This window comes from Euwallacea similis, chromosome 12 (genome assembly GCF_039881205.1).
Source record: "Euwallacea similis isolate ESF13 chromosome 12, ESF131.1, whole genome shotgun sequence".
Classification (NCBI taxonomy): Eukaryota; Metazoa; Arthropoda; class Insecta; order Coleoptera; family Curculionidae; genus Euwallacea; species Euwallacea similis.
In genome coordinates this window covers 3544521-3562582 of record NC_089620.1, presented here as the reverse complement: position 1 = coordinate 3562582, position 18062 = coordinate 3544521, and the positions used below count along the sequence as shown (strand labels likewise).

At 34.1% G+C, this 18062-nt stretch overlaps 2 protein-coding genes across 6 annotated transcripts in view; one reads left to right on the top strand and one right to left on the bottom strand.

Annotated features, from left to right (window-relative positions):
• Window positions 1-15783, bottom strand: part of CdGAPr (GTPase-activating protein CdGAPr) — a 36093-nt gene extending 20310 nt beyond the window's left edge. The window contains exons 1-4 of one of the 5 annotated variants that reach the window (XM_066395726.1): window positions 15637-15783; window positions 12140-12208; window positions 1630-1834; window positions 346-533 (exon numbers count right to left, since the gene is read on the bottom strand). In XM_066395726.1, the coding sequence (XP_066251823.1) occupies window positions 346-533; window positions 1630-1798 (357 nt within the window). In that variant the 5' untranslated portion in view covers window positions 1799-1834; window positions 12140-12208; window positions 15637-15783. Of the gene's footprint in view, window positions 1-345; window positions 534-1629; window positions 1835-5875; window positions 6337-10664; window positions 10930-12139; window positions 12219-15636 lie in introns of those variants that run through there. The other 4 variants (XM_066395725.1, XM_066395723.1, XM_066395724.1 and 1 more) reach the window with 4 other exon arrangements.
• A 546-nt stretch (window positions 15784-16329) lies between these two features.
• On the top strand, window positions 16330-17937 carry LOC136412617 (protein HGH1 homolog). Its single transcript, XM_066395733.1, has 5 exons — window positions 16330-16475; window positions 16544-17101; window positions 17254-17446; window positions 17549-17710; window positions 17807-17937. The coding sequence occupies exons 1-5, from the start codon at window positions 16388-16390 to the stop codon at window positions 17904-17906; spliced, it is 1101 nt and encodes a 366-aa protein (XP_066251830.1). The 5' UTR covers window positions 16330-16387; the 3' UTR covers window positions 17907-17937.
• The last annotated feature ends 125 nt before the right edge of the window (window positions 17938-18062 follow it).

The following is an 18062-nucleotide window of genomic DNA, read 5'->3' as shown; positions in this document are numbered from 1 at the left end:
AAAAAGTAAAACTTCCAAGAATAAGGCCTAAAATCGCCAGCCTACAAGCCAAAAATGTGACATTTCCAAATCGCCCAATTTTCAGAAACAGAATACCTCGAATAGGCGACGTAGTGTCTAACATTTCTGGCTAATATACTATTCGGGTCACTGAGGATTAGCGCTGACATGATTGAAATATAGGAGTGCTTTAGCTTTTAAAAGAACGGGGATAAGAATGTCAGATCTAATAAAATAAAATGATGAGGCTTTTGCATTAGGAAATTGTGATGGCTTTTTATTTAAGTGTACAAGATATTTAACCTCCTTCGTCATCAGTGGTTTAAGTAGATATTACTTAATTACCTCCAGAAATTCCTGATTGTCTGGCATCCTCGAAAGGTCAGGTAGATGTGAAATCTTCCGATCGAAGATGCATTGGTGCAGTTGTTCGTCCAGCAGTTTGAAGTTCTCAAAGTTGCGTTGCACCAACCAGCATTCTTCGCCTGACGTTACCTGGACCATGAACCACTCTGGGTCTTCTTCTTCGTATGCTGTTAGAGAGTGGCATTAACCAGTTGTATCAACTGAACTTTAATCATATTTCAATAACCTTGAGTTTGTTGAACCTGAAGAGATTTACATCGTAAAACAGTCACATCTTTACATAAATTTAAGGTAAAATTGTTAATGAACGCAAATAAAAATTGATTAAACGAATATATTTTACTTGGAATAATAGTAATGGTTAAAGAAAGTGGCTAAAGTGATTTAAATACGAGTCAACATGAAAATGTTTTTACCACAAAAACAATCAATATTGAATAGCTTCGTTTTGGTAATTAAAACATTAAATAGTGAGTTGGGAAAACCAGAAGTTGACAGAGAAAGCTACTCTATTTAACAGATCTAAAAGGTACCATAAATTCATGCCTAAATATAGGTATCTTGAAAGCTGTACGTGATACGAGTTCAGGCAAATTGGGTCAAACGTGCGTGTTTGAATGTTGAGAAAGATCTTTTAAACATCCCAAAATTTCTAATACTTTCGGAGATATTAGGGAAAATCGAATATTTGGTTATAGCAGGAATTTATGTTGCCATGTTCAAGCTGAAAATTAAACCTAAAATGGTAACTCTCAAACACACGTCTAGCTTTTACTTGAAACGAATTGTCGATTTAGGAAACTTGTAATTAATCTTAAGAAAACATTGTTATTAAGATATTCTCTCCGTATTAAGTTCAGAAAAAGTTAATTGTTTAGTGCAGGAGAAATTATAGTTTACATCACGTCACATGTTCCCTTAATTTTAGAAACAATTTGTATTTAAAAAAATTCAGAATAGTATCCAAAAGAGAAAAAATTACAACCAGTCATAAAGAATAAACTTTGTCTCCAGTTTTTCTACCTACAGTATCTTTTTGCCGGTTAAAAGCGAAAAATCAATCTAAGGGATTGGCAAAATCGTTTTCCGATTTGTATTGTTTCAATTTTCCAATCCCTCTCTGCCTGCAACCTAACATCATTCAGTTAATATAAGCTGACCCTCTCAGAATTTTAAGTTATAACCCATAAGCGACACTCTCGGATATTTTTTTGACATGTTTGGACAGAAACGAGGATATATCCAATTTTAGATATGCCTTACTATGTTGCGAATGCAATGACTGATCCATACTCGTCTGTAAAGCCACCTGCATGGCATCTGGCAGCTGTACCCTCTCGTAATGAAAGTGAGCGCATTCCTCCAGTTTTGGAAAACGGCAGGGCTCCGTCCCTGGTTGGGGCACACCCCCCGCCGCCTCTGAAATCTGCATATTGGCAGGCGGACCTCCGGGTTCAGAGCAGAGCGTCTAAAACAAAAAAATAAACTTGATTATAGTAGAAACACGAAACAGACATCCTACACTACACACGAGTTAGTTTACAGCAACAACAAATAATTTATAAAGATGGAGTGAGTAAAAAGAAAGAAGCTGGGCAATGTGCGTTCCACTTTTTCGCTTCTTTGGTTTCCATATAGTTTGTGTTTAAAGGTTCATTAATTCAATGGTTTAAAACAAACAATAGTCTTTGAGTTCGCCATTTGTTCTAAGACATATGGCAGCGCCGCATGTAGCAGATGGGTGTAGTTTTCGAATGAAAAGTGCGTGATTATTAATTAACTTAAGAAGTGGAACGCGAAGTCGAGGAAAATGGCTGACATTTCCTGCGCTTATTGGAAAACGAGCATCTTCAGTGAAAATTCCTGAGATTCCAATTTCGGTGCCGCACCGCTAAGTATTACACATTTATTGCAACGGCTATTTGCCATGATATTTTTAGCCAAAATAGCTGACATTGCTTCCTTATTGTCAAGAAACTAAAGCCGAAACAGATAGACGTCGAGGTTTTAGAGAAAGAGGTTTTCAAAGTAACGCCTCCAAAAAGTAAACGTAACTTTAATAGTGCAGATAGTGACCTATGCGTACAAAAAGAATTAATTTTCATCCGATAATTATTATTAAATTTTAAAAACGTAAATAAATAATAAAATTAATTAATATTAAATTAGAAAAAAAACAAGTCTACATATGAAGTTTTCCCTAAACATCTGGGCCCCCCAATAATCTGGGCAAGTCAAAACCTCCAATTTGCCAACAACAGTTTTTTTGACTACGAAGGGAATTCTTATATCCATACCGAATTCTTGAACCTCGTTGAATATCCCGCAGATGTTTTCCGCAGATAATTTATTTCCAGCTGGGCGAAACACGAATTTCGTTCCAATTAACACTTCTGAAAAAAGGTTTTGAAAATAAACAGAGGCGGTGTGGTGTGTTTGCTTGGAACTTAGAGTAGTAGAGACGCTAAAAACAGGAACAATGCCTTACCTAATCGGTTAGGCAATATGAGAAATGTGTCCCATTTGGGAGGTGTTTTAAGTGAAGAGAAGGTGTTAATTAATTGTTTGAGTGCGCGTTGTGTCAGTACCTCCATATTGTAGAGAATTATTAAGCATTGCATGCTAAAGGGGCTCACAATGATTTCAGAATTTAAAATCCGGAAGAATATTCTATATTACAATTTCTCAGGCTTATAACGGTCATTAATTTTGGAAAGTTTCAATAATTTGATTAATTAATTATTGAGTGTAAAATCCTGCATATCCAATTTAGAACAGTACGATAATTTCGAAAAGGAAAACAAATTCTTTTGACTGTTGAGTAATAGTTTTACATACATATAATCTGTAACCCTAGTTGAGGTTGAAGCGGACATTTTCAAAACAACCGGGGGAAACTCACTCAAAAAGCTCTATATGAATTGTGAGATCTGTGCAGGCACGTTCTTGCCTGAAAATAAATGTACTACTTGCTCAAAAAGCAAAGAAGTAATAAAATTGTGGGTTGTAACTCCAGATTGCAATTTTCACATTTTTTGGTTCGAAGGTTATCTATTCAATGAATTATTAAATATTTATTAACAACTACGAAAATCTTTCCTTACGTACATTTACAGTTGACAGGAGCTTGAGTAAATCGATATAAAAAATTCTACACGTTCGCAGGCATGCCTGTATAGAGATCTTCTATGTATACTATAAGAAATATAGCATCGGTTAAATTAAGTAAAATATGTACAATATTATGCTCATTTTGAATTTGTTTTAAAACTGGAAAAAATCGGAATAGTTTCAGCGATATTCGATACATTTCGGTTTTTGTTTGGATCCCATATATTCCCGCGAATTTGTAGCATCTTCTATAGAGTTTTCCTGTTGCTTTATTTTGGGTCATAAAAAATATTAAAATAGTATCCAAATACGACCGCATCCAGACTCTTCCCAAAGTAGAAGCTTCTGTTGATTGACATCAATAACACTTTCGCAAGGCAAGCGGCAAGCGGTTTTCAACGACCTTCCAGTTTATTTTTACAAATTTAACACCCGGTTTTAGTGCCGCCGAACATTAAACAATATTGAAATGGTTCCCATCATTCCAGGCCATAACCTCGACGTCTCAAATTTCATCATCATCCAACTGGAAAAATGTTATTGGATAGATTAATTCCTTTAAGATCTAATAAAAACGGCTAACAATAGAAAGAATTTTTGAAGGTCATCACTGGTGGAGATACTAGATTTAAATCTGAAGGACCTGTTTGAAAATTACGATCAGCAAATGCTGCATATGCTATAATAGCATTTTCATCCATCAATCTTATAGCTTTCTAGACACTCTAGATTTATATCCCTCTATAAGTATGAGAATATTTTTCCATGCAATGCTATGTGGTATAAGAATAGTACACTGTTCCAAATTGGTTCTATATGCATGCAAGTCTCAATTACCGCAACAGATAGAATCAGTTAAATATAAAAAATATATAATTAACTCATACTTGTTTTAAAAATTGTCTTAGTTTTTACCGTTTACCAGAAAAATGGAAAGTAGTGAAAAACTTAAATCTATTTTTAAAGCCGGCGTGAATTTTTCATAAAATTCTCTAAAATATTCCCGATTTAACTGACTGAATCTCTTTGGGGTAACCAAGACTCTTATACATGTGATATCTATGTAAATATTTTAAGAGGATTTGAAACGTACTTCTTCAGGAAACCAGCCACATAGACACTTCTAACTACAGTTCAACTACATAGACATTTTACTTATGATTACTATTAAATCTAATTTCCTGAAGGTAAATTTAGCGGCAATTAAATGTTTCCTAAAGCAGTCTCATGCCGAAATGCACATACTAATTACCACAACGGTACCTCTACGTAAGCAAGATTACAGTAACAAAATTAGAATAGTTTTAATGCAAGAGCGAAAATTTTTGTTTTACATTAAAATCAGCGACCATGGAAAGGAAATTAGTTGCGATTGTAATAAATTGCGAGCATTTTTTTTCTTGGCTCAGGAATATAAATCACTGTTAAAAGTGCATTATTCCAGTTTACGACTGTATCCTGTTTATAACTGAATTAACTGGTGCTTAATTGCGTTCTTAACTGTTTTAGGAGTATTATTGCAGGAGTGCGTGTGTCCTTGGGAGTATGATTTCTAGTATCATATCTAGATTATGTAATCCTAAAGCCTAACAGTAACTCCTGAATTTTGGTTCCGCAGTCATTATAATCAATTGATTAATCTGAACTTGCGAAATATACATGTATATGTCTTCTTTAAGCGCATTAATATTGATGTTTTCAAATTGGCTGTACTACTTCAGCTAGAACTTTCAGCTTTGTTTACATTAGCAGATTCTAAGTTTCTCTTGAAATTTCCCAAAAGGAACTGCAATTAAAAGATTGTTTCTTGATTATCTCGTTTGTTTTAAAAAAATATCCCATTTTTATACGATAAGTTCTTGGGTCATTTCATTTGTTTATTTAATTAAAATTTAGGTTTATTCACTGATCAGTTATTTTAAGAAAAGAGACATTTATCAGTATACTTGATTATTCAAGTTCCCAATCACGAAATGACTTGACATTAGATTTAATAATATGTGAAGCTTGACTTGATTTGTCAGGTGATGTGGAACACGTGCTTGAAAATTATTTCAAGTTATAAATTTCTAGTTACAGTAGTCTAAGAGAGTTCAGCACTTAGAATCACACCTCCCGAGATTTAAGAGCCATTAATATTAAATCGCTTTCAAATTGTTTTACGCTGAATAAGACCCGGTTACCATGTACTTTGGAGACTCTTCAGAGAGTACATTCAAAACTACCTAACTTGGTATTCTACAATATGTAAAGCTTAATGTGATTTCAAGTTAGGTGAGTTATAGTCAAGTTGTAAATCACAATGCTCTGAGGTATGAACAACCAGCACCACAGCTCCCTGATTGTGGAAAATCGACACGAAATTACTTCCACAATCACGCCAAAGAAGACATCTTACCATATATTTTGGTGACCGATCAGAGAGTATATTCAAAACCCCCAAAGGTCCGCTCTTGTTGTGAATCACTACCTGCAACATCGGCCCACTGAACACTAAACTTTTAAACAAAATTAGCACGTCACTTTAAACATTGCATTTAGTCGACAATTAGGGGTCACATTTGAACCATTAAAAATCGACGATTTCCAAGTTAATTTTCATTGGTACCAGATCCGACGAGGCACACCCCAGGACACTCGATCGCGGACTAACGACGCTCTTTTCGAAATTCCGACACGAACAGGCACACTTCTTGTTGCCGCACTAGTTTACTGTCAGTTCGCAAAACAAGTACAACACTTTTACTTTTCTAACCCGTTATAATAATGGACCCATTAAAATTTCAAATGCGATATCTATCCTCGTAACGCATTGGTTCTCGGTACCGGCGTACTAACCGTTACCTTAACCTTGATCGAGAATTTCGTTAACATTTCGATGACAGGTGGTTTATCGAGGAAAGGGTCAGCTTGGTGGAGAGTTTGAAGAAAAACCAGATGGTAACAGATTTGGCTTCTTTTTCTTTAAGTTCAGAGAAGTGTTTTGTTCTGTTGGACCTCATTGTGCAATGATCGTTTTTACTTCATGTATCAATAGTAATACCGTAGATGGGTTGGATTTAGACGGGTAAACCAAGTTTAAATTTTGTGCTAACAAACGAATTATCAGTTAATTAAACGTAATTTGTCTGGTACTTAATAGTTAAACTGAACTTCAAGAATTAACATCTCTTAAAGAAAAAAAACGGATCAACAATCCAAGATTTGGTTAAACTGTTTGGATTGATTCAGATGGATTTGATGCATCGATCAATCACTGCAATCGAACACTACGTTTCTATTTAAGAGGGTATGGCTAAGTTTGTATTATAATATTTGGTAAAATGAGGCTACATGAAAGCAAAACATGTGTATGCCATATTTCTAAGCATAATCAAAAGTGAGAGAGAGAAAGGAGCAACAACATGCCTACTTATACGCAGTGGATAAGTGATAGGACCTCGGATGGGACTAATAAGTACACAATTATTGCTCCTCATTGTCGTCAGACAGAAAAAATCTCCTTAACGCGCATTGGTCGGCATGGTGGCTTATTGTGTATGTAGACCGCGATTACGCCACATAATTAAATCGTCGGGAAAAAATAAATAAATGAATTAACCAAGTTGTCTTGTCATTAAAATGCTATGTGCGCCATTCGGTGTTCATTCCGATGCACATTTTTGCGAAATCGATTTTAACATCGGTACGCCCAAGTTTCGATAATTAATCCAGTCATTATCAATGTTGAATCAATTTATTTTTTGTGTTGATACTTGTAATGCAGTACTTCAGCCGACAACAATAATAATTGTTAAACTGTTATATGACTAATCGTCCTTGCGCCTTTGGTCACCCAACGTTTCGAATGTTCTCTTATTCAGAAGACAGGAATTTTATTTTACTTACTACTTATTATAACGTCGAAGGGAAAAGGGAACAATGATAGGCATCCTTTGTTTTAAAGCTCTTGGACAAAGAATTTTAGAAACGCCTATTTAACGAAGTCCTCAAGGGTCATCATAGTCGTTATCAATATTATAATGTTCTTATGTAGAGACATACTTGACAAACTCATCATAGTTCTTGATCATTGCTATTAGCAAGTCGTTGTAATCCATAGTAAAGAAAAATTCAATGTTTCCCCTGGAAGTTCAAGGTCCGTTTCAAAATCGACAGACTATTCGTTAGAGATTAAAATTTGGTAAAAGGCATTTCCAAGTTTACAACATGAGATCACTATTTAATCCTTGATTCTAATCAATTAATTTTTGCTGTGTTTAATCCTTTCACGTGATAAATTTGTTCTTTGTTGGTACTTCCGGTGCAAATGTAGAAGTCAATTGAGACTTGTCTCAGAAGATTCAAGTTGAGATTTTTCCATTAATTTTCATTAAAGAGTTCTGAAAGGATTATCTACTACTGTCTGCAGCGATATATCTGATCAAAAACAAGCGTAAATCTCGTTCTGTAACTAAAAAAATTTGATTTTGCTTGCGTTACAATGATTACAATCTGGATTAGTGGGGAAAACATATCCAAAATTTGGCTTTTTGGCACATATTTACTGAATTCGTGCAGATTCTGCGATATGCCTATATCCCATGATAAGAATTTTAAATGGCCATTATGTCCTTATGAGAAATATACCACGATATTTACCTATGTGCAAAATTGGTTCGTTTTACTGATTTAGGGATTCGAAGATGGTTTTAAAAATGCGTATTTATTAAATCATTTTTGTTTTGTTTCATTTTGATCAAATAAGGTACTCTAGTCTATACTAGTGCTTACTATATTAAAGTAATATGGTACCACGAAAATTCCCCATCTATCGGGTGTGAAAAAATTATATAAACTACGTTAAAATTACTCACAATGTTTTCATAACCAGCAATTTAATTATTTTTCTAATTTGTGTATGCATATGTGCTCATTATTCTCTATCAAAAATACGAATTGAATACAGGGCTATTATGAAGCCATGACTTTTTGCAACATCATGTAATTTTGAACTTGTCGAAATAAAACATGTTAATGCAACCTCTTTGCCTCATATTGACCACAAATACTCTCGTTTCTCTCTTGTTCGCAATTACAAAAGACAATTACCCGGTTAGGAAAAAGACACAAGAAATAACAACGAAAATCTGAATGGCTTTTATGTGAAAAGCTATTCCGCTATTTGCGACACACGCAGAGTCAATTCCCGACAGTAATGACAGAGCACTTCCCTTTCCGGCAGCGCAACAATAAGACACAAACCCAACAACAACCCAATCGATACTGTCGCTGAAAAGGCTTTAATACTAACTTAATTACCATGTTCTTTTCACTTATTTTAATACCCACGACCGGGAGACTTATTCTTTGTCTAAATAGTCACTTCCTGAGGTCTCGGGCTTATGATAATCTAATATATAGCGCTCATGATTTGGAGAAGTCACAACAGAGGAAATAGCGCTCTAATCCCGTTCAACGATGAATAATCTCGTCGGCCATAAAGCAGCACTTAAAAGAATTCAAAATGGAGGAGAACGTGGTCAGGAATGACAAGTAGGCGCATTTTTTAAACGCTACTAATCAACTCTGTCATCGGGGAAAGTTTTATTGAAATTTATGCTCCCCGAGGTTTGTTGCCAATCGGATTATTGGGATTTTCAATTAAAATAATTTATGGACGGACTTTTTGTTTCATGTAATCAGCTGTTTAATCGTGCTGTCGAGTCACAACTTTTTACGATAAATTCAGACATGAACTGGGCGTTTTGCATCAATGCAACTGATACGGTCACGTACAACGCCCGGTAGCAATCAGAGTGCGACTAACAAAAATTATGAAAATTAAAAATTAGAATTCAGAGGTTTATTCATGCACCTGTAACATGCCATGGCCGTACAACACGTGTAAACCAATGGTGAAGAAATTGTCTTGTAAATGCATAAGGGGGTGAGTCAACGAAACAATTTTGTATTGGGGTTTTGCAAGGGTCAATATACTATTATTACGGTGCATGTCCATATGAGGGATTTCTTGAATGCAACACGACAATTTTTTTTTTTCGAAAAAATATTTCTAAGTTGGGTCCTATATTCATTTCTTTTGTGCAAGGGGTAGTTCACCGCTGGATCAATGCAACTTGTCATTAAATTAAAGGAAACAAATTTCAGTCACGGATAAATAATTTTGAGACCCAGTTTTGTATGCTAGTGATAAAATTGAACTAATACTCCTTCTCAAGATTAAGTTATGGGTTACAAGTAGGTACGCATTCATACATTGTTTGTTTATTAGAATACCCGTTATAACTATATATGGATTTTAAAATGAAAGTATTCATCTGGCCTTACTAGGAAGACTGCACTAAATTCGAATTTAAGTAATTTTTTTTTCAATTTTGTAGATTCTTTATGCAAAAAAAGTAGCTTTAAGCAATCTTAGGAAAATACTGGGGCCGAGCAATTTCCCATGAGAAATCCTCTATAGGATTCTTATAACAAGATAAGGATCAAACCGAAATCTACCCTGGCACTGTAAACTAGAATTCAATTTTATATTATTTAAGGAGGTTTTCGAGGTAGACCAATAGAAAATATATAGTTTTAAGATTGGAGTCCCTTACTTGAGACAATAAGTCTTAAATAAGAAGTGAAGAGGAAAGAAATTCCAATGATGAGAGGTAATTTCATTGAAGTGGTGATTATAAATCGATTTTAAAACTATCGTCATTTAGGAAGTAAATATCTCACTCACCCAATCCGAAGCTTACCTTCCCTTGCCTAAACATTACTATCGTTGGATTGCCTTGAAAAATCAATGAATAACATGAATAATGGAAATGCTTTTAATAATCAGATTATGATTAATAAAGAATGTCTGTAAATTATTCTGGTTCAATAGTGAAAAATAAATAAAAACTATACTAAAAAATGCACCATGTAAAAAGTAGTAATGGCATGCTTTAGACTACATCAGCATTCAATTCAACAAGCAAACAATCGTCATGCTACATATTAATTTTAACGTCCAATTTCCCAACAGTTGAATATCAAATATCACAACCTATAGTTCATTTTTCTTATGCGATGTTAAAGAAACCTTCACAAGTGTTGGGACATCGGCCTTAAACCACAAGTGATACTCAAACGATTACCTAAAGGAAGAGGGCACACACAGTTCAAAAACACATCAACAAACTGGGATTTACTTTAGAAAAATTAACGCAGAACATGTCATAGCAGCTGAGCGTCATGTTTCGACGGGTTGCTCCTTACTGTGACAATCACCACTTAGTGATTTCTAGTTACACTCACAAAGTCTAACTTTGTTAAACAGTCTAACAGCTTGCATTTTGGTTGGTTTGACGTTGCACATAGTATTACCATTTGACTTAAGTGTTAACTTATCAATAATAATTAGGCTTTAAAAAATGACACGACATGAAATGCCTAATTAAGATTTATCAGTGTCAGTTGAGGGAGTGAGGATAAAATTCACTAAAACACTTAATTTAACTGTGGGAACATCTTAAATTCCAGAACCCACTGACAGGAGATAAAAACCTATACGAAATCAGTTACGTCAAAAATCAAACTCACGAATTTTCGGAAATATGTGGATGTTCCGTATAAATATTTAAAAATACAAATTCAGCAAGATACATATACTGAAAAATACATAATAACTCTAATAGTCGATAACCAGAAAATTCACTTTTTCCGATTGAGTTGGCAAAGTAGCTAGACATAAATATCCAGATATTTCCATTATCGGAAACCTCTCGGAACACTCCCTCCCGGGAGTTTCCTCAGACACATCCTTATGGAATTTTTCATATTGACATATGTATAAAAGTTTGTCATGGCACGATGTTAAAATCATCATGGAAAAAATCTGGGAGAAACGAAGTAAAACACCCTCACATGACACTGAAACTAGCTTCAACACTTGCATTTTGATCTGCGTCTTCTCTGGCTCAAAATAACCTCGTTACTTTTCCCCCTAATCCACAAAAATTCCTCACCAAAGAAGATACATATTACCCTTTAGAATTCATCTAGGAATTTGACCCTTTAATCTGCAACCGGTACACACCCTTACGAAACTGGGTTAACGCGATTTCCACGACATCCAGGAGATCCAAAACGAACGCTTCGCTTGAAAGTGGCGGCTCGACTGGAACGAAAATTCATTGGGAAAACTGACGGTCGAAAATGCCCGACTCCAAAAAGCTCTGGAGCGGAAGCCTGGAAAGCACCGTGTAAATTTCAGGATAATCCCGAATTTGTGTTTGTTTTGTAGTCGTTGGTAAAAGGAAAGACGTGTAATATTGGGATGTGTTTAGTTGAAAACGCTTGGAGGTGGTCAGAGATGTTTTACATCGGTTGGCAGTTGGCATTATGCATGTATGGATGCATCAAGAGAACTATTTTTGGGATGTAAGCTCATGAAACATATGTACAAAAAACGATCTTTTAGAATTTCTATAGAGTGTCTTAGATTTTATTATCAAGACTTCGGGAATGATCAGATACGAACGTGATAATTAAGGATGTCCTAATTAAGGTGATGATTAAGGAATCCCAAATTTTCTTAATTCCTTGTTACCGTTTACTTTATTTTTACTACTAGTTGCACTAAGCTTATTGCATTTCGACTTCGAACATAGCATACCCAACTTACTACAAGGAAGCATTGTCATGCAGGTTTTCAGATTTCACAAGAGACGCGTTCTTGTCCCCCTCATAGCTCCTAAAAAAAAAAAAAAGAAATTTGCTTTGTTAATGATTCTACGTATTACGTGGTTCTAAAGATGTACGTGGGTCCTATTCTATTCTATCTTTTAAGTCGTAACTATACAGCACCTCCCAATACTAGGCCTCATGACCGCTGGTTTATCCATGAAATCAAAGTCTAAACAAGACAATTTGTTGTAGATAATCATTGTTACTGACTGTTATTGCAAACCTTCCTTCATGAATTTTAATATACATGGATGATAAACAATGACAATTCACATCTAGAACATATGCAAATTATGATATATGATTCATGTCTGTGAAACATGAGTCGTCGGTAAAGTACCATTGTGTCTCGAATTTAAAAACTTAAAATAGCCTCCAGCCTAAACCATGAAGATACCCTCAAAAGAAAACAATCACCTCAAACCCGCAATTCTCTTCCCTTTTTAACTTAAAGCATTGCACCTTAATGTGAAGCTGCCCTTTGTAAGAATGTCACGTAAACTTTTTATCGTGAGTCTGGATCTAAATATATTATCCCCATGTCACATGAGGAAACAACCCCTAATTTCTCTACCCTTTTTACAGACACAAAGGGTCGGTTACCGTACGACAAAAAACGAACTGTAGTTCCTGCATATAGATGGTTAATTGAACATGCAGATATAGACGTTATTAGCATTGTTAGGAGGGGTCAGAGAACATGGTTTATATAAGGCATAAGACATCCCAGACGAGGCAAAGAACAAGCAGTAGTTGAAATGCGGCTGTTATTAAAATTAAAATTGTAAACATCAAACATCTGTTGGTTTTATTTTATTGTTATTGCTGCCATGCAGTCTAAATTTAACTGAGTGTACCCGCAGTTTGGAGTTCAAAGCGATACTTTATTGTTCTGCTGAATTAGGGCAGCTTGAATCGAGTTACACTCGATGAAGCTTACAAAACTAAGCAAATTTCTTCTAAAAGTAGACGGTAAGTTCGAGTCGTCACAGAAAATTAAATATGTTAAAAATAAAGAAGTCTTTCCTCTTTCACTTAAGCCTTTGACACTTCCTCACTGGAAACTTGATTAGTGTTCATTAGATGGGTGTCTTAAGGTGACTATTCTCGTAACGGATGTGGTTAAATTAATTTCGGATCTTCTGAAAAAATCGTTTCTATTAACCATATGGTCATGATGTTTAACATTTTAACCTCGATTTTAACCTATTGATAAACGGTAAATATTATCTAATAGTTGATCATCAAGTGTTAGATTAATTTCATTTTTATATTGGTAGCTATTATTGTCGAAGTGCGATTTTTGACAATAATTGGACGAAGGTAGCTTCTAGAGGAGTTCTTTTAACGATACCTCAATAGTTTGCTTATAGACATAAAAATTGTCATTAATTCACAATCAACAGTTGCGGGTATATTAATGTGCTTTGGTAGCATATTTTCAGAGTGACATTACTGATTATTTAACAACATTGTCTTGTTGAAGTCCACAAATATGGGGCCTTGAGATACTAAAGCATATGAAAACATGGTATTTCCTTAATAGGGAATTCTTCTATAAATAGTGAAATGTCGATCATTCCTAATGAAGTTATCCCAACTGGCCTCACCTGCATGAAAGGCCCCAAAAAAAATAATTGTCAATAGAATAAGCTATTTTTACGCAATTTCCGTACAGACACACATATCAATCATTGACCATAAAAAGCGGAGAAAGTAATATCTAAACAACTCTTTTAGACGGTTTTGCAATGAGCTTTTGTGGCATGACCAGATAGGTGGGCCTTTCTTGTTAACGCTAAATATTGTATAGAAATTGGTTGTGTTTATGATAATGGGGATCGTAAACAGACTGTTGACTTTATTGATTTACCTCTTTCCTTATAAAGTTAATGGTTTTGTTACGCACTCATTTAAATTTAATTTGTTTATAACGGATTGGAGTTTGAAGGTAAACAAAATGATACCGTTCATCCATTAAGACACTCCCAAAAGAAGTTACATAAAAAAGGAGTTATTTTACTTATTTGCCCCTTTCACTGACATTTCCCATTTTAATTATAGAAACGCTCAGCCCCACCCAGCTATGCGGGTTATCTTAAGACTTGCGACATGAGCCTATATTTTAGGGTTCGAAGGGATAATGATATTGACGTTTTAATGCAATTCCGAAAGCGAAACTTATTGGCTTTCTTAGGTATGCACGCGTACAAACTAGGTATTCACGCATAATGTTGCATATGCCAGACGACGTACGTACATGCGTATTCTATTTGTACTTGAACGATCTATGCCTTTTGAGAACTTGGTGCTACCTTCTCATGCATTTATGTTTATCCACACTAAATATTTCCATTTTTGAATATCCCTTGCTGGGTAAATCATAACACTTACCCATGTCTAAACTATCATGGACATTCTAAAAAAGCACTTGGATCTAACTCAAACTATTTTGAAATTACAATCCCAAAAAATGTAAAATATTTTGAATGTGAATATTTTGAAAAAAAAGAGAGGATAATAAAGACACAAACAGATATGAAAACCTGTGATGTCATGGTCAATATCTAGGCCAATGCTTGTTTTCTGTGTTTTTTCTGTATGAAGAATGAAGTTTTGATGAACCAAACTAAGCCCTACTCTAAAAAATGATTGAGGCAATGATTGAACAACTTAGCCTTAGTGAATTTCTAGGTTTATTTAATAATTGATAAATCATGCATATAATATATTATCGAGAAGTCCTGCTGGGCTCCTATTAACAATTTTAGCCAGCTCATTTTTCCAACATTTGAATTGAAATCCCAAACTAGCATTATTTCTTCAAAGAATTTTCTCAAGAGTTCTCTAATGTTCCAATTTGGATGCATGCAATTTTTCACAAATTAATATAAAAAAATTAGTTAAATACCTACTATACAAGTCTTATAAACTGTTTACAACAAATTAACTCTTCCAATTTGCTAGAGGCTTGTTTCATATGAATAAAGAGAAGAGGCTGATTAATAGACACATAACATACAATAGCATCTAAGATAGCATCATTATAAATACAAATCAGTAATTAAGCCAAGACTGCAAGGCAAATGTAATGCTAAACTTCATTATATTAATATTATCTACTTTCGTCGAAAATATAATATAGTAGTAGGGCAATGGGCAATAAGTTTGGATCTTTAGCTGTTGATTGTGGAGGTTGTTTGCACTTTGACTTTGCTTGTTAATAGAAACCACTGCAAGTACTCAAAAGTGTATGCTCCTTTAATTAAGCAATGGGAAGTATTTTGTGTGTACTGTTATATAGGAATAGAATAGAATGGATTTAATAAGTGCTGGCTAAATAGATTTGATGAAATGCCTTGTGCTTCTTAAACAGTGGACCACCGCTCTAATTTATTAATTCCTACTGCTTTGCATTGAATATTTCCTACTTACCAAAAAGAAATATTTAATAATTCACTCACAAAACAAAGGAATTACACATAGTTTTCACTTAAAAGAACAGATAGGATTTCAAATAAATTAGAAAAATAAAAAATTTACACTTCCACGAATTTGCCTGCCATTTTACAACACGATTTTAACGTTGCCAAATCGACTTAGAATAAATGGCTACTGATGAAGAAACATTTTCATAATCTAATTTAGAATTTGAGAATTTTCAAACAATGGTTAGTAATATTGAAACTAATAAAAAAACAAACTTTTCTTCAATAAATTTCGGAATTTCGGATCATTTAGAATTTACTATCAAAAATGTAAAATAATAGGATGTAGAAAAAATCACTATTTATAAAGAAATTGATGATACCTAGCAATGCCGCATAGCCTGGATACAATACTATATGACGTTGACGTTTCAATAAATCTACTCAGTTTGACAAACAATGTCACAGGCAACCATATATACACAATTCAAAATTTAAAAAACTCTATTAATAAATGAACATTAAAATACTACATTTAATAATTGCATACATATTTCAGAATCATCAGTGAAATCCGACTCAAATTGTATTAATGAGAGATTATGTTTCTTCCCTTTTATCTTTAAATGTATAGAGGATGGCGAACTGACAAAAACAGATTGTCAACATTAACATACACCTCTAACCTAATCTTCCATGTTTTTAAAAATTATTTGTGAAAAATTTAGCTTTTTTAGTATTTCCCTTATATTTTCAAAATGAATGAGGCTTTAACTGAGTTGTTGAAGTTCGTACAAATCGGGGCTCGTTTAGATTTAAAAGCCGTGGCTTTGGAACACGTCTTAGGTAAGCAGATTAAATAGTACACAGAACCACCAAAAATAACAAATTCGACTGATAACTGTGTACTGTAGGGCTTACTGGAACTCCTGAGGGCATAGAAGCTGTATATGAGAAACCCCAATTATTAGTTTCACTCATAAGTCTTCTTGAAGACACAACTTCAGCCATAGCAAAAGATGCCAGTCTTACGTTGATAAATGTATCTGCAAATGAGAAAGGGGCTTCAGCACTGTTGAATTTGAATATAGAGGCGGATTGTCCACCCCTTCAACTTCCCCCTGAAAACATTGTCATTCACTGTCTTAATCACATTTTTAATAAAGACAGCAAAATTGCAGACCAATGCTGCATGATATTGTCCAACTTAACGAGACCTACATATTTAATTGAAAAAGTTATAGACATCATAGAGAAAAGCAATAAGACTTTTGATGCACTTATTGAAATTTTTACTAAATATGAATATAATAAATCAGCAAAGTTGCATTACTTAGGACCAGTCCTCTCTAATTTGTCACAGAGTAAGAGAGTAAGGCATTATATATTGGACCAAGAGAAGTGTGTGATACAAAGACTGCTTCCATTTTCTGAATATAAAGATTCTTTAGTTAGGAGAGGTGGTATTGTTGGTAAGTTGAAATAAATATGAAGTCCTCTGTTGCTTCATTCTGTAATTTTTTGTGAATTTGTTGATATTAATTTACTTGTGGAAGCCATACCTCAGCCAATACCTACTTTTTCCACTATCTTTAGCATTCAGCATCTATTTTTTCTCATATAGGTACATTGAAAAATTGTTGCTTTGAAACGGACTTCCACGAATGGCTATTAAGTGATGATGTTGATATATTACCAAGGTTACTCTTACCTTTGGCAGGACCAGAAGAATTTGATGAGGAAGATAATGACAAATTGCCAATGGAGCTTCAGTATCTGCCATCAGATAAGGAGAGGGAAGAAGATCCTGATATAAGGTAAGAAAAGGAATAAAAAGGTATAAAAATTTAGCTTTCATTTTAACTTTCCTACAATTTGTAACTCGTGATATGGGTCTTAAGATTTTTATTTTGTTTAAGATGTATTTTAATTGAGGCAATAATCCAATTGTGTTCTAAGCGAATAACTAGAGAGTTTATCAGGGATAAAAATTCATATATTATACTTAGGGAGTTGCACAAGTGGGAAACAGATAAAAAAGTTTTATTGGCTTGTGAAAATTTGGTCGACATCCTTATAAGGTATGTATTATAAAGTTACATAGTTCCAGGTAAGGTAATCTTGGTTGTATTCAACCTTTTAGTTTCTTTAATGTTAAATAAAACAATAATTTATAGAACAGAAGCTGAAATCGCAGAAGACAACTTGAAAGAGGTACAAATTCCAGACCATTTAATTGCAAATTTTGAAAAGGTTAACGACGAACTTTTAAAATGATAATTAAATGAAATGTTTTTAATACTATCTTTTTTTGTTTCATTTCATTGATTATAAGTAGGCGAAGATATTAATAGCAGATGTAGGAGTAACGTAGACGAAATATGTTGAAATTAGTACTGTATATGATACAATATGAAAATAACTTTCTCAGGC